This window comes from Nelusetta ayraudi, unplaced genomic scaffold (genome assembly GCF_046127955.1).
Source record: "Nelusetta ayraudi isolate G7.1 ecotype Tasmania unplaced genomic scaffold, CSIRO-AGI_Nayr_v1 ptg000002l, whole genome shotgun sequence".
Lineage (NCBI taxonomy): Eukaryota > Metazoa > Chordata > Actinopteri > Tetraodontiformes > Monacanthidae > Nelusetta > Nelusetta ayraudi.
This window is the reverse complement of record NW_027466052.1, coordinates 8,421,292-8,444,538: the sequence shown is the minus strand read 5'-3', so window position 1 is coordinate 8,444,538 and position 23,247 is coordinate 8,421,292. Positions and strand designations below refer to the sequence as shown.

Sequence of the window (23,247 nt, the reverse complement as noted above, 5' to 3'; positions counted from 1 at the left end):
TCTGGCTGAGTGCTCCCTCCGCGCGCGCACGCGCGCACACACGCGCAGACAAAAAGGAAATGGGGCGGGGGCGCCCGACGTGCGGGTGGCTGCAGTTTGGCGCGCTGGTGGTTGTGTCTGACAGAAGGCGGTGTTAATTACGGTTTGTTGAATCTCGCAAAAAGAAGGAGAAGAAAAAAAAAAAACGCCAAAGGTGGCGCGGCAGCCGGGGCTTTGCAGCCTTTTTCGCAGGAAAACACCAGGCTTTGATTTTCAAAGTGTGGCCCTCTGTAGCAGAGGGAATAAACAAGGCACACATCCGAATCCAATTCCTGCCGCACGCCTTCTCATCCAGGAGCAGGTTTTAATCAACGGCACGGTTGATAACAGAGTGCAAACGCTTGCAGGGTTAAATTACAGAACCGCCGCCGCCGCCAGCGCCCCTGATAAAAAAGAAAAAAAAAATACAAGAATGCTGTAAAGCGGAGAAGGAGTCGCCGGAGACGCCGACGAAAACCCTGGTGCCCAACCATCGCGCGGCGGCGGCGGCGGCGGCGGTGTTGTTGGCGTGGGGTGGTCCGGTACCAGGCGCCAGGGTGGCACGACCCAGCGGGCCAACTCGGCTGCGCCTCCCAGCCCCAGCGTTGGATGATTATGCGGCGTGGCAGAGACGGCAGAGAGGTGCTGGAGGGGGAGAGCAGCGCCGCTGGGCTAATCAGCTGGCGCGGGTTCAGGGCACCGCTGTGCAGTCGGGTCATCAGCCCCGGCGCCGCTCTCGCTCTCGCTCTCTCCTCTCCGCCTTCTGCTGCTCGTCTCCCAAACTGAAACCTTCCCCGGCTGCTGCTTCTATCTTTTTTTCTTTTTTTTTCTCGAGCGCCTCGACACAATGCGTGCAGCCGAGAGACGCGAGGCTGCCGGGTGAAGGCTCACAGGAAGCAGCGCGGAGCGACATCAAAATAGCCTTTTATCCTCTTCCTCACAGGAGCGCTTTCATCCCGCTCGTCGGCGGCGACGTCTCCAAAGTAAAAATGCGAGTTCTTTAATTATCTTCAGACCCGTCATTTTTGACGGCCCGGTGTGATCTCGGCCTCTGTTCTGGAATTAACGCTTTAGACGCTGCACAACAAACTCGTCAGAGGCGCACTTTTACAGCGCCAGACGACCACCACCGTGTCACACAACAGGTCGAAAGGATTTCATCGGGTTTTTGTTTGTTTATTTTAGCATGGCACAAATACATAATTCCGGCGAGGTGCGAGTGACTGATGGCTAATTTCATGGCAAAGAAGCTGCTGAATTCATTTAAACACTTCGTGATGCTCCACAGGTGAAGACAACACCTGGACTGTTCTGACTTACTAGTGCTTCTTTGCTTATGCTGACATTGTAAACACACCAGCTGTACTCGCTGTTATTGTGTGTATGTGTGTGTGTGCGCTGCTGGTCTCTGTGGCCAACTGCAGAGCTATTCCACCGTCCCTCTGGGTCTCTTTACTACGGATCCGTCTGTCATAGACAACCACCTGCCTCCCGCATCCAAGTGCCTGAGCTCTTCCTCTCTGCCGCTCGAGAGCCAAGCAGCAGCAGCAGCAGCAGCAGCAGCAGCAGCAGCAGCAGCGTCTGACTGAAGGTGACAGAAAAACACCTCGCATGTGGCTTCCTATTGTGTCAGGCCGAGCCGAGACGTCTGTAACTCGGGAGAAATTTTTTTTCTTCCCCTCAGGCGTCTGTGAATTGGAGGCTTTGGGCCGGGCCAAAGGAACATCGTCACAAGCCAAAAACAATGAGGGTGCAATGTTTGTTTATCATTCAGCAGGGGAAGAGAAGAGGGAGGGAGCAGCAGTGTGCACTCGCAGGATGGGAACTGTTCGACTTTCACTGTTTTTCCCATCACCGCTACTTCTTCTTTGCGACGGCTAAAGCCAGAAAAAGTGAAAAAAAAAAAGCTTTTGGTTTTGTATTTTTTTGTTGGATTTTTTTTTTTTTAAATAGCTAAATTGTATAAAAAAATCACATCCTTGTCGTCTCTAATCTTCCTACTTCCACACCGGTGACCAGTCGGTCTAAAACCCAGTGTTCACTGAACCTCATTGACAGGGATTTTATATTATTTACCCCTCAGGTGAAAACGGTGACAGACCTAAAAAGGTGGAGGCACTTTTGCCCAACAGAAAATCTTTTTTTTTTGGCAGGGAGCTTTTTCAATTCCATGCATTTCTGCCTTGAAAATTTGAACTATTTGATTGCACGACTTGTGCTATTTGACAGGTACCTTCATTTGCGGAAAGTAAATCAACCAAAAAAGCCATCCGAAATGTATTGAAAATCTGCAGCATTGACAGAAGACCAGGCTCCATGTCACTCAGTCAGCACTGTGAACTAACTGCCTCTACTTGGACACTTGCTCTATTTTGTTTTGGCCAGTCTCGCATGGTTACCGTCACCTCTCACATCCCGGCCACATTCCAGCCTTTTCCAGGCGGCAACTTACGGGTATTGTAGTGAAAACATGGCAATGAACTGAGTGCTGTCGGTAGTGTTGTGAGTGGTCTCACCATCCGCTGCTGGGCCGACACCAGGCTGTCCCAGTCGCTCTCGGGCGGGACGCTGCTGAGCGGCTGCAGCTCGTCAGGGTGAGCTTTCCCGTGGAGCAGACTGTGCAGGGGCAGCTGCGGCGTGCCGTGCGCCTCGGCGCTCTCCTCCTTCTCCCAGGGCAGGTTCTCCTGGCTCATGGCATTGTCCCCGTCCACCACGGACGCGAAGGGAGACGTTGTTTGCTTGGAAGACATGACTCTGCTGCAAAAGAGGAAGAGAGAGAGCAGAGACGGAGGAGGTGAGCAGGACGTGGCACAAGGGACGACGTCTGAGACAAAACGCGGCTCCTCTGGGAGTTTGACTTGACGACTGAGAGTGAACTTGGCAACTGGGATTGGCTGTGAGTGGTGCGCCAAAGATGGGGTCTCCACTGTCAGTGCCGGTCAGGTTTTCAGTGGGACCTACTGTCCCTAATCCTTTGCTTAATCAAAGTGGTCGGCCTGGTGCAAAGCTGGAACGGTGCCTGTTTGGGTCCTGGCTGCAGCCCCAAGAGGTTACACAGGCAGTGGGTCAGTGCGACGCTGCGACTGTGTCCAGACTAAACAAACAAACAAATAACCGAGCGCCCCCCTCAGTCCCACCACCCCCACCAGAGAATAAAATGTAAAGCGACATTACAAACTCTTTCCATACACATATGTATACATATATATATATATATATATATATATATATATATATATATATATATACATACATACATACATACATATATATACATATATATATATATATATGTATATATATACATATATATATATGTATATATATATATATATATATGTATATATATACATATATATATATATATACGTATATATATACACGTATATATATATATATATATATACATATATACATATATATACATATATATATACATATATATATATATATATATATACATATATATATATATATATATATATATATATATATATATATATATATATGTATATACATATGTATATATAATACACATATTCAATTTATACCTGCAGATAATAACAATAAAAAAAGCTCAGGTCCTTAATTCATAATATCACTCAGGCTTTCATGAATTTTACAGTGGTGAAGAGCTCGTCATATCAGGTGCAAAGGAAGTTCATCTTCAGTCTAATTTTATTACGCATTTTCACACAAACCAAAAAAAAAAAAAACTTCACCTTCCCCCCCACCAAGTCATAATTAATGAGGCTATGATGAATGAAATTAAACACTCCGTCCAGAGATCTAATTATGCATTTTGCCGTAAAATTATAATAATGCAGCCTGATGTGAAGAACATATGGAGCTCCCGAGCCTCCTCGTGCTCACTGAGCTGTTGTTCTGCCTGTTTTTTTCCTCCACTACCAGACATCCATCCGCCCTTCAAGGCTGGAGTTGACTGGCTGGCTGGCTGGCTGGTGCGTCCGAGGAAAAAAAGGCCATTTGGGGCTGTGTGTGTGAAAGCATGTGCGACCAAACACGAAGCGGAATGTGTCGTTACATTTGATCGCCGATCGCCCCGTGGCTCTGTTCTCGTGCTCTGTCCACAGGGGTCAGTGTGACAGCAGTGCAGTTCCCCTGGCAGCTGATACGGAGAGGTGGGGGGTTGGGAACAGGTTCTGATGCAATGCTGTCCTTGCACTTTTGCTGAGAGCCGGGCACCAGCAGAGAGCGGGGGACGTGTGTTGTATGAAAGGGGACTGCAGTTATTAGTGTTACTATTGTTATTGGGATTTTGTGTACGTGTGTGCGTGTGTGTGAGGAGAACCGCAGTAGCAGTCGCTCAGTCAAAAATGCAACGTCTTGTCTGCAGCATTGGTTGTTTACGGAATAATCTAACAAATAAACAAATAAAAGGAAAACTATACTACTATGAAGTATAGCAAACCTGCACTTGACTCTATGTCTTTGGTGAATATTGTTTTATTACTGGACATAAACTTCTTTGAACTCTGTTTCGATCAACCTACAAATCATCTACATCATCTTGTCCTGCTTGTGGAGGGGGGACGGCGGAGTTTGAATTTGTTGACGCGCTTTCGGTCTTGATTTGAGAAAGTTGAGGAGCAGCCCTCAGATCTTCTTGCTTGTTTATTCCAGTTAGGGCAAAGCGCAGATAGCGTCGAAATGAAAGGCTGTGTCAGCACGAGCTCGTCCGACACGTCAGAAACCTTCGGCAGGCCCGAGAGCTCCTCGGGGGAGCTGATGCTGAAACACATCGGACGCAACTCTGTGAATTCATTAAAAAGGAGCTGCTACCAATATATGTATATATATATATATATATATATATATATATATATATATATATATACATATATATATATGTATATGTGTGTGTGTGTGTGTGTGTGTGTATATAGCGCCTTCAAATCTTTTGACCCTACACTTGAGGCTCACAGTTGAACCTGGGCAGCCAGCGGGGACCTAAACAATGGTGGCCTTAGTTAATCTGAGCAGCTGTCCAAACAAACCCAGTGGGTTCAGGTACGTAGTGGTGGAGCTGGACAGTGAGAGCCAGGCCTGCACAGAGCGGCCTGTTCTCTTGATGGATTGGCTGCTGCAAGGCCCCCCAAACCACGACGGCAACATGTCTTTTCATTTTTCTTTTTTCTTTTTTTTAAATACTCTTGAACAAAAAGGCCTCACCGCAGAGAAAAAGACTGATTACGCTGCCAGCAGTAATAATAAGTGTTGCGTCTGTTCTACACAAAAGCTAAAGAAATGCCACAATCTTTTGAAAGCCAAAGCATTAATCCAGGCCGTGTGGAAAATGTTTGGTTTGCTATTGTTGTTGTGTCTTTTTTTTCCTTCTTTCATTCCTTCCTTTTACTGACTACTTCTATTTTGCCAGTGTGAGTTTGAAAGTTTCACAAGAAAGGCACAATGACACTGATTTTTGCCTCCGTAATAATGTCCTCCGGCAAATAGAGCATCATGTGGAGGATCTGAGGGCTCGCTGCTTCCCAGCCTGTCCATGTCAGAAATGAACCAGCGGTTACTCGGTTTAAAAAAAAAAAAAAAGAAAAGTTGGGAGGCGCATGACATATCAGAGGAAATGACATCATCCCTGCAGCCCGGAATGGAACGCCAGGCATCAGCTGTGGCTTTGACTTTCTGCAAAGCATCTTTGTCCTGAGCCTTCAGCCTTCAGCTGTAATCAGTCATTAAGTTGTTTCCTGTAATCATATCTGAGGGAAAGTGAGCCTGGATGCTGTTAATTAGAAAATCAAACGTCGGATCAAAGTTCAGAGTGTGTTGGTAACAGTGTGTAGAGGGATTCAGCGTGCGCTCGTGTGTGCGTGCGTGTCTCGGACGCACGGATTCTCCCGGCAGCATTTTTTATTCATGCGCCCGAAAAAAGCCGGAGCCCCGAGTGCAACGAGCGCCTCTGTCCTCAATGGAGTGTGAGAGCGAAACAAAGCGCTGCTTTTGTTCGACACCCCAAATCAAATGGCATTATTTTAACGCTCAAATATTCAGTCTCCCAGGCACTTTTACTTGGGTCTCCAGCCATCAGTCAAACTGCTGAGGCGTGAGCGGGAGAAAGGGGATGGCGAGGGGGGAAAGGAGACCTCATCCCCCTGTAACATGTGTCTACAGCAATCTTGTTAAAGAATGCAACAGATCTGCGGCGGGCTCCGTAACAGCATTTGTCAGCAGGAGTTAATAATTTATTAGCGGCGCTGGGAGGGCTCTGCGCTCAGCCTGCTCCGCAGCGAGGAGGATCCCCACCCCCGCCTCACCCCCGCCTCCCACCAGCCCCCTACCACACTGCCACGTATTACTGGGGAGGGAGAAGAGCGGCGGTAATTCTCTGCAAACATCCAAGGGCACCCGGCAGGCTGCTGTTGGTTTTATTTTTTGTTTTAATTTTTTTATTTATTTTTTTTTAATTCCTGGTATTTGAGGTCGAACCCACACAGACGCACTCGGATCAAAGGGAGTGTGTGTGAGTGTGTGTGTGGGTGTGTGTGTGTGTGTGTGTGTGTGTGTGTGATGTGCTGAATGTGGGCCGTTTATAAAGAAGTCAATTATATTTCCAGTTTGAAACACAACAATGAGGAGGGTGGAAAAGTATTTCTTTGGGAAAGAAAAAAAAAAAGGTCAAACTGCACTGTGAGAGCTCAAAGAGAAAACCAGATGATCTGATCTGTGGCGGCACCTTCCCCTGGACTCACCCCCCCCCCCCCCCATCTCCTACCCTCCCGACGCTTGGTTGCACAACAACACACCACACACACAGCCACAATAATCAATTACCCGAAAGGAAAACACCAGTCGTCCGGCCGACAGACAAAAAAAAAAAAAACCTCGGTGACTTTCACGACTCCGGGGCCGAAGAGGAAGAGGAGGAGGAGGAGGTTGAGGAGGCGGCGGCGGGCGTCATTTAGAAAACACTCTATATATAGCTGACAATATTGCGCACATTTGAAGGATTAGGACGAAAGGTCTCCAGCCGTGGGCTCATGTGTCCTGGAATGCTTTGAGTCATGAATTGTTCCCGGCGATAATGTTTCATCATCGCGCACAAACAACCTCCACTTAATTGGTGGACATTAGGGCTGTTGTGCTCCGCTCATCCTCGGGGTCTTGTGACTAGTGGGGGATGGCGTGTGTGTGTGTGTGTGTGTGTGTGTGTGTGTGGGAGGGAGGATGGGGGGTTGGGGGGGGGGGGGGGGTTGCTGCCCTCCATGTGTTCTCGGCTATCCCGTTTCTTCTTTCATGGCAAAAGGGGCTCTGCTGGCCAACTTTCACCCGCTGCATCTCCTCTGTCACACTGTTTACCTTTTATAGACAATGGCGATCAGTAACCCCACACCACACGCCACTTGTCCCTCTCAACTGCCAGCCTGCACCCCCCGCCACCACCGCCACCACCACCTCCAGACAGGGTGGTCAGACGAGCTGCTGCACAGGCAGGATAAGGAGGACTTTAGAATATGTGCACATATATATATATGTATATATATATATATATATGTGAGTGTGCATGTGTTTTTGGAGTTCTGTAAGGGTTTTTTCAAATGCATTCAATTAGATGGAATGCAGAAAACGCAGTGTCTTGTTATTTTATAGTTAAACTATGGAAGCATTACATAAACATAAGAAAACTTTGCGATTTGCGTGTAATTACTCGGTTTCATTTTGTTTAGTTACAGACTTTTCTAATGTGTGTATATGTGTGTGTGTTATCAAAATAAATGAGTAAATAAAAATAAACAGAAAGGATTATTAAAAGGATTATTAATCAAAAATTACTAAACAACGATTCAAGTTATTTAATCAAATCAGTTTATCGTTTTAAATTCAGTTTAAAATGAAACTAAAGGAATGGCAGTGGGCCTGGAGGGAGAGAGTGGAGAGAGAGAGCGAGAGAGAGAGTGTGTGTGTGTGTGTGTGTGTGTGTGTGTGTGTGTGTGTGTGTGTGTGTGTGTGTGTGTGTGTGTGTGTGTGTGTGTGTGTGTGTCAGCGAGAGCACGAGCTAAAGAGAGAAAATCATCTGTGCGTTTCCCTTCAGGGGTTCCTCCTGTTCTAACAGGTGTCGTGGTCGGGGTTCCTCCGGGTTCTTCACCTGCCATAATGAGATATTACTACCTGACAGCTCCCAGCTGGGGGAGCATTGACACGGAATCCACCATTTAGCACAATTAAATTATCACCCTCCATTGTGATTGTGCCATGCTGTGCAGCAGCCAGCTTCTCTGGGTACATAATCAACTCCAAACACGTGGTGGCTGTGCACGGCGAGCAGTGGGTCTCCTCTCTCCCACGCACAAGCACGCCCGTGCGCGCAGTTTGCACACATGCGTTTCCGCTTGTTTGTCGTCCCGATTTATATTTTTAATCTGAAAAAAAAAAAAAAAACTCACTGGAACCATCCACGCTTCCTCCTGGTTTTTTTCCCCCTCTTTTTTTTTCTTACCCGCACTCACTTCAAGCCTGTGATATACAAATTGATTCGAATCCCCCAAACGTATGCTGACAAAGTAATTACGGATAATGACATTAAAATATAGCAAATGGTTGGGAAAATACGGACTTTTCCAGAGAGGCTGCCGACGGCACGGCGGAGCGCAGAGATGTCTAAATGAATTTGTTTAAATTGTTCCTCCATTATTGTTGACCTTCCCTTGCAAAAAGTCAACTTAATTACGGCGCCACTTCATTCTCACTTCACACTCTCCCTCCCTCCCTCTCTCTCTCCCTCTCTCTCTCTCTCTGCCTCTCCCTCTCTCGATCGCCCGCTCTATTAGAAGCTGCCACGCTTCCCACGGCGAAGATATACACTCGAATCAGAGGCACCCCGAGCAAATTAAGCGAGCCACCTGAAGTGCCACACTTTACATATTGAACAGAGCATCGATAATTACTTTGCAGGGTAAATTATTTGCAATAATATGCTTGCCGGAGGAACTGCCTGCCGTCTCACTTTAAACACTCGTACAGCTGCCGTGACAGCTTGGTCGGCGTCCTTGCCCCCCTCCCCCCCGACCCCCCCTACGCGAGGCCAAGGCAGATGCAGGTGTGAGAGCGCTTAAGTGTCCCTGTCTGTCTGCTCCGGAGGGGTCGATGAGCACTCACAGAGTCAATCCCTGCTCGCTCCCGCCTCTACCTCCTCGTACCAGCCCCGCTCCCTCCCTCCCTCCCTCACCCCCGCCTCCTCCATCCCCTCGCCCTTTGTTATTTTGCCCGTGCCGTCGAACCTTTAGACCGATCTCTGGACAGGAGCGTCTGTGCGGGACCCCTCAGTGCTCGCTGGAGTGCAGGAAGGACGGCCTTCTGAAATATTTCAACAACCGCATTTAATCTTTTTTTTTCCCTTTTTTTTTTTCGGTCTGGACTGACATGAGTCTTTAGCAGAAGAAATTATCTCCTCAGCGTACAGGATGTTATAAGTCAAGCACTTAGACGCAGACAGTCTCTGGACAACAACTTCAGCGCTCGCTCCCTCCCTCCCTCCCTCGCTCGCTCACTCGCTCTCTTTCTTTCTCTATCTCGCCTGCTTGCCAGCCAAACTTTTCCCCCTGCCGGAGAGAAAGGAGGAGGAGGAGGTGGTGGGGGGGAAAAAATAGGGAGACAAGAAAAGCTGCTTGCTGTTCTTGCCTTCTGTTTCTCTTGTTTCCTCTTGTTCTCTCTGTTCCTTTGGGCCTGCAGGGGGAATCGAGTTCCCAAAGAGCCTCCTCGCTGCTTCTGCACTTAAGCAAACCTCACAGCGAGTCAAGCCATCAACCAACACAAGCCTATTTGCCGAGCAACAGTGGAGCTTTGTGGCTCGCCTCATAGTTGACAGTAAGTTATGAGCCCTTTGTAAGCAGAAGAAGGAAAACAGAGATCGGAATTTGGCAGCAGCGTAATAATACAGAGCTCTCCTTTGCGTGGAACCTGAAATTTTCATGGAAACAATTGAGCATTGTCGGGCGGGAGAAAAGCACCGATGGCAGATGAAACGTCGAGCTGGGGCCCCTCTTTTTGTTGGGTAGCGGTAAACAAAGCGCCATTCAGGCCAGGTCCACTTTGTCACTTATAAAGATAACTTCTCCTTGTTTCCTCTGGGCACAAGAAAGTTTGACGCGAATGGCTGCGCCTCAAAAAAAAGAAAAAGAAAAAGTGAAAAAGTGTCTCTCACAGTGGCCAAAAAAAAAAAAAAAAAGTGAGTCTAGGATCTGGCAGAGAGGGTGTGAACAGAGGCAGAGGCTGTCCCGAGTTACCAAAGACACCCTCAATTAGCCTATAAGAGAGCGGAGTGGAGGTCCGGATTCAGAAAGAGAGGTCAGTCGTTAATGAATCGATGAAAGGCTTTCGCCCAGAGCCTGTTCACATGGAGAGCGTCTCGTAATCGCTGGCTTCAGCAAGTTGCGCTCGAACCTTCGGTTGGGACTTTGCATTGAACATGGAGCACGAGAAACATTTAGGAAAGTTCCTCAGTCTCAGATGAGATGAATTCGCCAGGCAGGGTGAAGGTCGCGTTGAAGAGTGCACCTTGTTTTTAAAAGCTCCACAAACACTTGCAGTATGCGAGGCGTCGTGTTGCCTTGCACACTGCAGGTTCTCATCTCCGGCAAACCGTTTCAATTTTTGCATATTTTCTTTTTTTTTGTGGCAAATGAACGTTTTTCCTCCAACTTTAAGCTCAGCGGTTTTGCTTCTCTTTCCTCCTCTTCTTTTATGTTTTTATTATTGTATTTCTTCGGCCAAAAAAAAAAAAAAAAGGACTGTAATAGAAATGGGCAGTAGGGGGGCGGTGGGGGTGGGTGGTACGTTTCATGTGACACGTCAGTTGGAAAATCAAACGCGGGGTAGTTCATTTGCTCCACCCAGATGAGGCCATCGAGCAGAGCCATGATGAATAGGGGTCAGGCCGAGCCACACCTCAAAGATTTATGATTAAGGCTTATTATGTTGGGGGGAAAGTGACATTGATTGCTGATTTAAACCTCTGAAACCAATTAATTTGCCAGCGCTGAATGGAAAGCATGGTCAACAGCGTGTGTCATTCTGACAGCTTGGACAGGAAGCAGTCTGGCTAAAAATGAAGGGCTAAACGCTCGGTGCCAGCCCTGTTTTGGCGGGGGATGGGAATGGGGAGCGGGTGCGGGGGGGTTGCTTAAAAGTTACCGGGAGTGATTGACAGCCGATACAAAAAAAAAAAAGACAGAGAGGGGAGAGGCGGAAAAATTGCGAGATGTGAGGGGCGAAGAGCAGGAGCTCCAGCAGCCACTGATCTGAGTAATTGCCCCAAAATTTGGCTCGCGGGAGACGTGTAGCCGCCGCCGCCGGTTTAGCAATGCTAAGACGGTTTCATTTCCAGGGCAGAGCCGAGAAAACCTGATCAAGTGAACGTGAAACAGGGCCTAATAAAACCGGCGGGCTGACAGACATGACTGAACAGAAAAAATGCGGCGCCGATTGAGCAGCGCGGTGGATTTACACACCGACTACAAGTCAAATAGAAAAAAAAAAAAAACCCTCCTCGGCTGCCTGCTGCTAACCATGTGTCCGACAAGTCAAACTGGGCTTCAGCTCCACGCTGCATTTGTCCAGATTGGTGCGGGGGGGGGGCGGCGGCGAAGCTACCGCAATCTATGACCCGAGAGAGATTTATCTTCTCCCTTTTTCTTTTCTCTTCTCTTCTCTCTGCGCTGTGTTTCACAACAAAATGCCACATTACGCCCGGCTGCATGTTGTGTTTCTCTGCGGTTGCCAGGGAAGCGTGTGTTTACCAATACCACCCCCCTCTCCCCACACCCCCCCGCCGCCCCGTTTACGCTCGGAGGACGCACGCATCATGACAGTGTGCTTCAAAATGAAATCATTAACTAAATTGCTTTCTTAAAAAGCCACAAGTGTGCAGCAGGATTTGTGTGCGTCTGCGCTTGGCTGCGGTCCACGGGCCTCTGCTTCCCAGGCAGCCTCTTCGCCGGCTCTGTTGTGGTTCGCCTGCCACCGCACTCATTATGCTGGGCCTCGGCGCGGCGCAGCGCTGCGGCTCGCCTCGCCTCGCCTCGCTCGCCGGGGCCGCTAGGAAATAATCTGGTAATCTCAAACGACTCCCTCATTTTCGACGGCGGCCCCCATCTTTTCAGCACAAAGGCTCCCATTGTGCTGACACTCTTTAACGGCCGCGCTTCGAGTCGCACTCGCCAAATATATATATATATATGTTTCTTTTTTGGGGGGGCATTTTAATGTCGTGAGCGTAAGAGGGAATTTTTTTTCGAGCTGACCTGATTTTTTTTTTTTTTTTTTTTTTTTTTCTCCCCTCCTGTATCGAAACCAGAATTCTATCTGCGGCCGTCTCGCAATGCTAACAAACTAACTCGTGCGACGATCCACCTCGGAACCAGACGTGCTCTTTGGAAATAGCGGGAGAAAAAAGAAGAAAAAAGCCAAGCGACTGGAAACTTTTTCAGTCCGTCAGAGGCAGAGATAGATTTCATTATGCACGTTAACAGAATGAAGGAAAAATACAGAGTGAAGGCTACACAAATATTTGATAAGAGGATAGGGACTGTAGTTGAGCTGTGGCCAAGGTGGCTGTGGGCCCATCTAACCCCGACACACACACACACACACACACACACACACACACACACACACACAATCACACACACACGCACGCACGCGCGCACACAACCCTCAACCCTGACAGAGGACAGCAGATGTGTCTTTCACAGCCTGGAGCCAGAGTGTACAACCAGCGACCAGTCCACAAACAATAGCCAGAACTTGACAAAGGTCGTTGCACGCAAACTGCAGCGGGGTCGACCAAACACCACTCGGTCACTTATGTAAACCAGAACCTCGGGTTCACTTAGTGCTGCAACACGGGTGCACGTTTCCGTGAGCGTCTGCGCTCGTTAGGAAGTCGTTATAACGCCACTCGAGCTGCCGCCTGAGACCCGACGCAAAGCTGAAGTCAGGTTTTTTTAATATTTTTTTTGACTTCCAGCTGAGCTAACAGTTGTCGGAGACGTGTGTTCAGTCCAATTAAAGTCGTAATGAAGACGGATCTGGGTAGTGTCAAATCTAAACTGAGCTCGCTGGACAGTGAAAACTTCTCTCTTCTTCTGTTTTGCACCTTTTACCTGGGAGGAGGGAAACCAGCAACGTTTTGATATATCAAAAAAGTCAAGCTATTCTAAAGGTGGCACATTTGGAAACTGTACTGCTGTACTGCATGTATCTCACACTTTTGACCCGCTGGTCTCTCACCTCCTCCTGGAGGGAATTTCCAGAGTGATAACGATGAGATACTGCAAAATGTTCAGCAACCACCAGCAGCTTGTTTCACTGATTTGTGCTTGCCTGCCCAGCACACTGGAGATTGCACTGCTAAGGGTTTGTGCCGTCCAGCCGTCCAGCCTGGTATATCGGCTATAAACGGCAGCAGCATCACAACCGCTCAGGCTAAAAATATAAGACCTGGTTCCTTCCGTTTCCCTGTATTCTCAATTGTGTGAAAGTGTCGCTGAGAAAACCCCTGCAAGAGCAGATTTATGTCTGGGGTGGGAAAAAAAAACAAAGACAAGTAATGCTTTCAGACCTGTCATACAATTGCAAACTCTTGCAAAGCCAGGTTTGAAAAACCGCTCTCGCGGAAAAAAATTCCCACAACCCCCCTGTGTGGGTGTGGCCGTAAAGTGTTTCCCTCTCTGAGGTATTGCATCACCGCTCGGGGCGCAAGACGATGGTCGCAACACACTGTAAGACGGAGGAAATGCCTCATGTCGGCTGATTCATAAACACCTTGTGAGCAGACTGGCTGAGCGGCTGACTGACTAACTGGCTGGATGCTTCCTCAGACTGGCCGGTGCTGGTTGTCACAGTAGAAGCGCCGCTGCCAAGTATCCGGAACCAGACTCGGCCCGGATGCCGTGGTTGACTCAGTAGACGGCAACACAAAGCATCGGAGATCATGACGCGGCCGTGGGTTTTTAATTGAGTCTCGTCCTTCTTCTTTGTGGGCGCCTGCCTGCGCTGGTCATACTACACACACACCGGCCCCCCTCTCATTATCAGAGTGGGTCTTTATCGGGGACCCTTGTTTGATACAGTTGGAGTCGACGCATTACGAGCCGCACACAAAGAGTCAACAGTCATCTGCATATTCAATAACTTCCGTAATTACATGGAGCAATTCATCAGATGGGATGTGATTGCAGGGGGGAAGTGGGATGGAGAGCGGCGGAGAGGCCTGATTCCTGGAGGACTGAAGTCTAATCACAAAACTAACATGATAATTGAAATCAAAATTGAAAAGGCTCGGCTCTCGGGGAGAGTGTGTCAGACGTGGAGTGCAGAGGTGCTGCTGATGGTAGGGGGGGCGGGGGGGTAGCGGAGGAAGCAGGGGAACCGAGGACGAGAAATGAGATTTGACGCAGCAGCCGACAATAACACTCATGAGAATGTAGTGAAAGTGTCGTATCGAGCTCCTCGGGAACCAAAAAAAAAGAAAAGAAAAAAAATTGTCTCCATAATCCGGCGAGGAGCAGACAACCGCCCGCCAAATCGTGTTGAAACATTTCACAATAACATCTTGAAACATTTCCCGCTTCAAACACAAACTCAGCAGTCATTAAATTCTCCTAACGTATTAGCCGCCTTGTCGCGGCGAGTGTGATTTAGCGCGCGCAGCTTCGTTCTCAATCTGTTCCTGATCTTCCTGAGAGGCAGCGTTCAGCCACAACAATGTGATGATCACTTTCTCTTTTTTTTTTTCTCAAACGCTTTCATCGTTAGAGGGACAATTTATTAAAATGTCGCCACGCTCTCAGAGGTCAGAGGTCACTGTAACACTGCCACCACTGCTACCACCATCTCTCCTCTTTGATGTGTTGGATTCTGCCGCAGCGTTTGGCCTTTTAAATTCCTGTTTTTTGGGGGGTTATTTTCACCAAGGCTGATGTGAAATTGTATGTAGATCAGTTACCAGACGGATAGACGGATAGATGGATAGATAGATAGATGCTTTATTCTTCCCCAGGGGGACATTCAAATGAATTGCCACATCACAGCCGACATAAAAGAAAATGCCACGTGATCCGCATTGTCTTCATGAACAGAAAAACATTTCTCTTTAATTCTGCCAACCACTTTTTTTGCAGCGCAATCTTTGCCTAATTATGTATCCCAGATGCATCCAATCAGAGGAAGACGTGGTGCCGCCGAGGCCTTGCACTGAACAATGCTGTCCTCTGGTTCACCTCGGAGGCTCCGTTATCTTTGCAACTGCTTGTCATGGTTTCTCTTTTTTTTTATTATTTTCACCCCCTTCACTGCTGAACACAACCCAGCGGCAGAAAGTCATCCCTCTCTCTCTCCCTCCCCTCTCTCTCTCCCTCTCTCTCTCTCCCTCTCTCTCTCTCTCTCTCGCTCCTTTTCTCCTGCCGCCACAGAACTCACATTCATCCTTCAATAACATTTAATTAGTGATGCCAAATTCATTAACCTGCGCCGGTGTTACGCCGCCCTCTGCCATAAATTAGCTAAATGTGAGCGGACGTATTGCAGCTGTAATAAGGGGACATAAAACTGCGGCGCTCCCTCCGCGGCCCTGCATCAGTGTAACTCAGCCTTATGGCAACACGACTTCCTGCTCCTCCTCCTCCTCCTCCTCCTCCTCCTCCTCATCTTCTTATTCTTTTTTTAAGATATTTAGAGCTCATCTAATCAATCTCGGAACTAATCAAACTGGAATTTCTCCAATTATCATCGAAACTTTTTAAACGCTGATCAAACTACTCAACGTGACAATCGTCTTAAACGCACGCACCAGCGCTGACGTGACAAAATCAGTCGAGAAAATGAATCTGCCAGCAGGTGCGAGTGAGAGCCCAGTGCTCCAGAGTTTTCCGGAGTTTTGTTCGGCATAAAAATCGCACGCAGGCCGAGGTGAAGCGACAGAAAGGCGGCACGGAAGCAGCTAGCTTAGCCCTGCAGCTAACTCTGCCCCCTGCGTTAAACCGTCTTTGTGTTCATCAGATCAGCAGATGGACTGTGTGTGTTATGGCTTCGGGACTCATCGTCGCCGCCGCCCTCACAAAGAGATGCGTTGTTAGCGGCCTTTTCCGTCGGGCCTTGCTCTTTTAAAAGCTTTTCAAGCGGCTAAACGTGGGGTTTTGTGTCATGTTTAGACAAATGGTGCGACCTTCACTGTCCTAGGATTACACATTGACCTTCCTGCACCGCTATCCCCCAGTGGTCTCGCCTAACAACTCGCACCAAAGAGCCTATTAGGCCTGAATCCCACCACGTTGTTAAAGGAGTCTTGTCCTTTCAGAACACTCACTTAGACGCTTTCCTTTTTTTTTTGCCTCCTTCTTCTTCTTCCCCAGTCGTAGGTGCAGAGCAACACAAGTTCATTGTTCCCTCTCAGATGGGAGTTTGAGTTACCGGGGTAACAGCTTGAATCCTCCGCTTCTTTGTTCACATTAGCGTTTTGTTTTTAAGTCACAGACAGGAGCATCAACTACCTTTTAGCTAGCAGCCAACCTGTTTGGAGGGAGACAGCGCGATGAGCTAATCGAAACAACAAGAAAATCACAAAATAGTGACGTAGCGGCGAGCGGCTCCTTCTTTCTCCCGGGGGCCTCTTCCAGGAATAACAATAATGAGGCCATTATTGGGGACTGCGCTGTTAAAAGAAAAAAAAAAAAGGGCTGCCATGCCACCAAAACAGAGGGCGTAATTGTTGCGGTGTTTTCCATACAATCAACAAGCCAGTGTCGATGACTTGAAACCCGGGGGAGGAAAGACTGAGCTGGGTAGCGATTGGTCGGCGCTGCCACGGAGATCTTGCACAGAGTGTCTACTGACGAGGACCTCGATAGACTACTGATTTACTTTGTTTGGGGGACAAAGAAAGGGAGGAGGAGAAGGAAAAAAGAGTCCTTTCTGCTTTTTTGTTTTTGTCTATCTCGCCCCTCAAACAGCCCCGGAGCGGCTTTAGAGAAGAACCATTCTGGTGCTGAAAGGCCGGCGGTGACACAGGCTCATGTGAAGGCGGCCGCATAGAACGGCTATTTATACCTCCTCTAAATTAAAAAAAAAAAAAAATTATATACCAGCAGGTGTAAATGAAAAGTTGTTGTTTCTCGAGAGTGACGTGCCGGTTTTCTATGTCTATATATTCTAATCTATATATATATATTTATTAAAGTCAGTTGAGTCAGGAGCAATGCTTGCCAGCGGAGCCTCTGACTGGTCGAGAGAACTTCATTAGCTGAACACACACCAGCAAAACCTCTGCAGAGCCACGTTAGGGAGGGAAACAAGTCGTGTTGTTTTTATAAAGTTCCACATCACAGCTTCCTGTGTGAGAGCCGAGCGTGTTCGCACGCGCACGCACACACACACACACACACACACACACACACACACACGCACGGTGCTGCTACACCTATTAGCCCATCTCCATTGTGAGGGAGTGGAGGGCGAGCGAGGGAGAGAGAGACAGAGCTGGAGGGCAGGAAAATGCTAAGTGGGCCCCTTAGCCCAGTCAACCTTCAGTGGGTTTCATTTATCTTCATCTTGTTAGACTAAATTAATTAACAATCTCAATGTTACACACTTTCTCCTTTCATTACATCAAATAATGGCAGAGATGTAGGGGGAGGTCCTGCCCACTGGGAGCACACAGGGAGAGAAGAAGACTCCCCCCTTCTCTCCCTCTCTCTCCCTCTCTCTCTGTCTGTCTCTATTCAAATTGTGCTCACTCTGTCACTCTTTCCTTCCCCTTTTCTCTCTCCCTCTCTCTCTCTCTCTTTCTCACCCACACACACACACACACAGACTTGCTCACATTTTATCAGTCTCTCCGACTGCGCAAACAAAAACCTGTAAAATGCCTCCCGTAAAACGCACGAGACAAACTGATATAGGACGGCGATGCAGCGCTTTGACGCTTCCGCGGCGCCGCCACTAGAAAGCGGCCTATTAAAGATTTCCACATCCTGCGACATCACACGCGGCGGGGAAAAAAGGCAGGAAACGGGTTTGCGCGACGCGGAGTCGCACCTGCTTTGGAGACGGCGCGAGACGGGCACATAAAATCCACAGTTTGATGTGTTTTTTTTCGACAATGGATGCACAGCGAGCGCCATTAAAGGGGCGGTTTGAGAATCTTTTCGACTCGGTCGTGCGTCACCGCGTGACTTAAAAGTGAACTGGTGAGTCATTGCAGTAATGAGACCGACGACTCCGATGGCGTCGAAAGACAGACAAAAACATCTGCGCATTGGAACCGTCTTCCTGGCAGGTTAAAAAACAAAAAAAAACAAGTGGCGATATTTGATTGCCGCGTTGAGCCAATCCCGTTTGCACAACCTCTTTAAGCCCCTCCCACCACCGTCTCTCCGCTTCACGCGTCTTATCCTCCACACTAAAAGACCAAATCCTAAAGCCAAGTTTGTCTTTAATCTCGGCCTGATTGTTGAGTGCTCAAATCTCTGGCCTGTGTGTGTGTGTGTGTGTGTGTGTGTGTGTGTGTGTGTGTGTGTGTGTGCGTGCGTGTGTGTGTGAGGGGGAGACCTTTCTGCTGCCTGCTCGTCTTTAATTAAGAGAGACACTGACTCAAGGAACTGGATTAGCCGTCCAGTAATGTGTTCACTTTCACTCTCCTGCAGTCTTGAGAACAAAAGGAAAGGTCAAAGGTCGTGTTGTTTTCCTATCGCGGTGGATACTTGGAACAGAACGTCTCAAATATGGAAAGCACAGAATAAATGTGTTGGGTTTGCAACACAGTCAGAAGTCAACCAACTAGTTTTGTACTGAAAGTCAGAGCGGTCGTTTTCTTTTGATCATCATCAAAAAAGTAAAAATTGTCAAGTTAGTTTCTTCTTATTCAGTATGAGATTTTTTTTTCGTTTCTATCTGTGTGTTACAAAAAAAAAAATACAATTATTAATTTGCCTGAGAGTCTACAATAATCATTTTCACTCCAATTCTAAATGGTTTATTTCTTTAAACCAGTAAAATAATTTGCAACACTGGTGAGACTCTATTCAATTCCACAAGGACATTTTGACTATAGCCAAAGTAATGGTGTTAAATTGTCCTTTAAAAAAAAAAAAAAGAAGAAGAAGAAGAAGCCCCCAACAGTTCTACGAAGGGGGTGGGTGGGTGGGGGTTGGGGGGGCGCGAGAGAAAAAGCTGTTAATTTAATCAAATAAGTGACCTTTTGAAAAAGAAATCAAAGAGGATTCATTAGCTTTAGTAAAGTTTGGCTGACAGCAGCTTTGAAAGGCAGATGCTGCTGCTGTGGCTTCTAATGAGGCGGCCCTAATTAGGGAGCAGCGCCGCAGCCTGCAGAAGGTGGCTGACTAGGAAAGGAGCCAATGGTAAATACACTCTCTTATTTACTTGCCCTGCATGTAATGACAGCACACATTTTTAATTAGAAATACAGTGAGGGTAAAAAGATACAAAAAATAAAATAAAATAATCAAGATAAATGTAGATCTTTCCGCTGGGCTGAATACGAACTGGAGCGGGAGGGGGGGGGGGGGGGGGGGTTGCGTAGACGATCACAAAATAGAACTGGCGGCAAGTGAGTGCGGCTCCCCTAAATATCCCTGAGTGGAGGTGTGGGAAAGGAGAGAGTGCGCTCAGACAAAAGCATGCAGTGTGAAGACACACAGGGTCCCAACTGCACGGCCTTTATGCTACAAATGGGAGAGGAAGGGGTAAAAAAGAATTGAGAGGGAGTGGGAGGGGAGCGGGGGGCTTGCCGGTGTGGGTGGCGGTGGCGTTCGTGGAACTCATCTGCATGTTTTTTTTGTCGGTGCGTCGCGTCTGTTTTTAGTCCGAGCGGAGGTTATCAGGCTGAGCATGCAGCGCATGAAACACAATCATAACACACATCTTGGGCAAACATGTTACAATCCACGCTCGACACTGTTCAAATACACAGACACATACGCGCCCACAAACATGTGCACACTCGAGCACGCACACACACACACACACACACACGCACACGCACACACACACACACACACACGGGACAAAGTCTAAAGCTAACAATGTGACAGAGAGCTTAACCCCTTTTAGCCCGCTGGCCCCGGTCTGTGATCCTGAGTGGCGACAATGGAAATGGAACTAACCTCAGTAAAAAGCTGCTACGAAGAAAGCCCTCCATGTCAGCGTGTAGGGTTCTGGCGGAGGGAAGAAAAAAAAAAATCACAGAGAACCATTTTTTTTTTTAACTATGAAACGAGTGGTAATCAGGGAGCAGAAGAAGAAGGGAAGGAAAAAGAAAGGAAGGGAAAGAGGCAGAAAGGAAGAAAGAAAGACACATAAAACAGACATTCTTCCTCCTGTAATAAGGCACGTCTTTAATTAAGGCACAGATATGGCTACCCATCCTCTCTTTTTATGAACTGACATCATTAATTATACCTCTTTCCATCGAGGGAGTGGATTTGCATACAACATGGGTTTGCACAGAGGGCCTGATGATATGTTTGCATCAAATAAACGCTGCCTACTGATCTCCATACGGTCTTTTTCCGCTGCCACGTGCGCGCGCACACGCACACACACGCACACACACACACACACACACACACACACTTACACACGCACGCATGTACATCCAGGCGCTGCAAAACCACAGCTCCCGGCGCAGCCCCAGTCGGCTCAGAGTGGCCAGCGGTGGTCCAGCTGCAGCGCATGTGTGGCGAAGGCGCTGCGGCTTCTGGGCGCCCGGCCGCAGGGGGGGACGCGGGCCGGGACTTACAGCGTCAATGAGGCAAAGGGATGTGGTCATGATGTCATCACTTACAGGGGTCCAATCTTTGGCCGCAAGGAGCCTGCGTACGCTCGCTAGGAATCGCTTGGAACAGGTTTCCATTCAGTTTCCCTCTCACTGCGTCTTGTCGTGTCGAGTCGTACGAAAAAGCAGCTGCGATGAGTCGAGCGAGCGAGCGGGACATTCGTCAAAGTTAGGATGTTTGTATGCTTCCCAGCCCTCACTGCTCCACTTGTAAAGATCATCTGCAGCAGAAATAAGGGAGGGACCTCTCGTAAAACATTCTTTTTGTTGGCACTTTAGGACAACGTTTTCATAACGCGCCGTGATTTTTATCCACTTTCGTAACTTTGTAATGAAGGGGTTTTTATAGTCGGCATAGCAGAAGAGGAAAAAAGGCTGTTTGGATAAGAAATAAAAAATAAATACTCTCCCTGGAAGTTTGTTAGTTAAGACACTCGCATGAAAATGTCATCAGCGGCGACACAACAGGCGCACGGCATCTCCTCTGCCTTTGAACACCGCAGCTTTTTAGTGGCTCCGCTGTAATTTGGCATTTTCTGCCTTTGCGCTCACTGCCTATGAGACAAAGCCTGTGAGAAAATGGAAAGAATGAGCCCGGCCCAAGGACACTGTGCCTTTCAGTCTGGCCAGCACTTAGCGAGGCACTGGATGCTTCGGGCCCAGAGGGCCCAGCCGAGACTTTTCTCACAATGAGGTGTCTGGGGAGGCGGGAGTGGCACAGCTCCGGGGCCGCGGCGGCTCTGCTCTTTTCTCCACTCACTCAGCCCGCAGCAAATAATACCATCAACACGGCCGAGCACAGCCGAGCCAGTGACAACGTGAGAAAACAACCGTCAAACAGCGCAGAGCAGTTCAAGCGTGTCTCCTCACTTCTCCAAGTGCAAAAAGCACGCGGGGCCTGAGTCAGACGCACACACGCAACACCAAACAATAACAGCGGCCGCTTTCAGGGGCTGCGCTGTGAAGTGGCGTTGTGCCGGAAAACACTGAAGTGAAGATTTAAGAAACTGTAGTAGTGATATGGTTGAATATGAAGATGCTTTTTAGGAGGCTACGGAGCAGCAGCAGCAGATGAGAATGTGTTTGTTTATTCGCTGCTCCTCCTGCGGGCTTGTTACAACACTTAGATTTTTCTGTTTGCCTTTGCCGTCTTTATCTTCGGCCTTTCTTTTCTTTCATCCCCCCCCCCCCCACCCCCCCTCCACGCAGCCCCGCTGCTTTCATCGTCTCCGTGCTTGTAATTCCTTTGCTGTGCCTTCGGTCTACAGTCTCCATTATATAGTAAGAAACAACAGAACTCAAAGTCAATGGGAATAAAGGTGCGGTCCGAGCCCGGCAAGCCAACCAGAACAACCGACTCGCGCTCCGTCTATTTGCACTCGACGGCGGCCGAATAGCAAGAGTTGATGAAGACGAGGACCAGGCGGCGATTCAAGGGCAGTTGCTGTCTGCTGGAGGAGCAGCAGGGACGGTAGCGCAGACATCAGTGAGTTGGCCCCGGACGGGTCCGAGCAGCGCGGCAGCCCCTTTCGAAGAACGAGCCCCTGCCAACAGCCGCCTCTCTGCCTAAAACCCAGTCTCCCACCATCTGCAACAAATGTGCTCCATTAAAGCAGGACCATATGGACAACAAGCTAGCTATTAACACAGCCTCGGCACATCCCCTTAACCTAGCCCAGATTTCAAACTTCCAGTCAAATTGACTGCTGATTTAATGCACCGCCAGCAGCCATGTGGGTCTTGGCACGAGGCGGCAGCAGCTCTCGGTCCTCCGTCATTAACAAGCTCGTGGAGGGAGAGAGAGAGAGAGAGAGAGAGAGAGAGAAGGAGGGAGAGAGAGGTGCACGGCGAGACACAGGAGCCCGACCAGCAGCCGCAGCGTCCCAGGTTTGCTCGCTGACTCTCTTAAACAAACCAGAGAAAAGAGGCGTTTGGAGGAGCAGAGCCAGGCTGAACTTGCCGGTGCAGAGTGGAAACAGGCCGGTGAGGCCGACCAGCCCACTACGGCTCACTTCTTCCAGGAGGAGGCACTCTCTGCTGGGTCCATCCGGAGTGGCAGCGATTGGCCGAGAGGAGCTCCGGCTGCTCCCCCCCCCCCAGCTGGTCAGCGGGGCCCGCGCCGACGCCTCCCTGAGTCACACGGGGAGCCGCCCACTATTCCCAAAGCCACGCCCACCTCCCCCGTTACAAGCCCGCTCTGCTCTCTGACCCAGAGACAACAAACCAAACACACACGGGCAAGAATAAACACATCAAATAAAATACAATGCCGTGGCTCAATTGGCCGATTCCAAAGTTCAGGATTTCTTTTTTTGTTGGTTCTGTTTTTACAGAGATGGGAAGCAAAGTCTAAATGAGGCCGATTATCCAATATTAGTGTTAATAATTGAATGGACGTTTAGATAGAT

At 48.5% G+C, this 23,247-nt stretch overlaps 1 protein-coding gene across 3 annotated transcripts in view; it reads right to left on the bottom strand.

The window, feature by feature from the left end:
- sox6 (SRY-box transcription factor 6) overlaps positions 1-23,247 on the bottom strand; it is a 127,992-nt gene that overhangs the window by 80,936 nt on the left and 23,809 nt on the right. For 2 of the 3 annotated variants that reach the window (XM_076021837.1, XM_076021845.1), the window contains exons 3-4: positions 20,169-20,219; positions 2,535-2,775 (exon numbers count right to left, since the gene is read on the bottom strand). In XM_076021837.1, the coding sequence (XP_075877952.1) occupies positions 2,535-2,775; positions 20,169-20,203 (276 nt within the window). In that variant the 5' untranslated portion in view covers positions 20,204-20,219. The remainder of the gene's footprint in view (positions 1-2,534; positions 2,776-20,168; positions 20,220-23,247) is intronic. The other variant, XM_076021854.1, reaches the window with a different exon arrangement.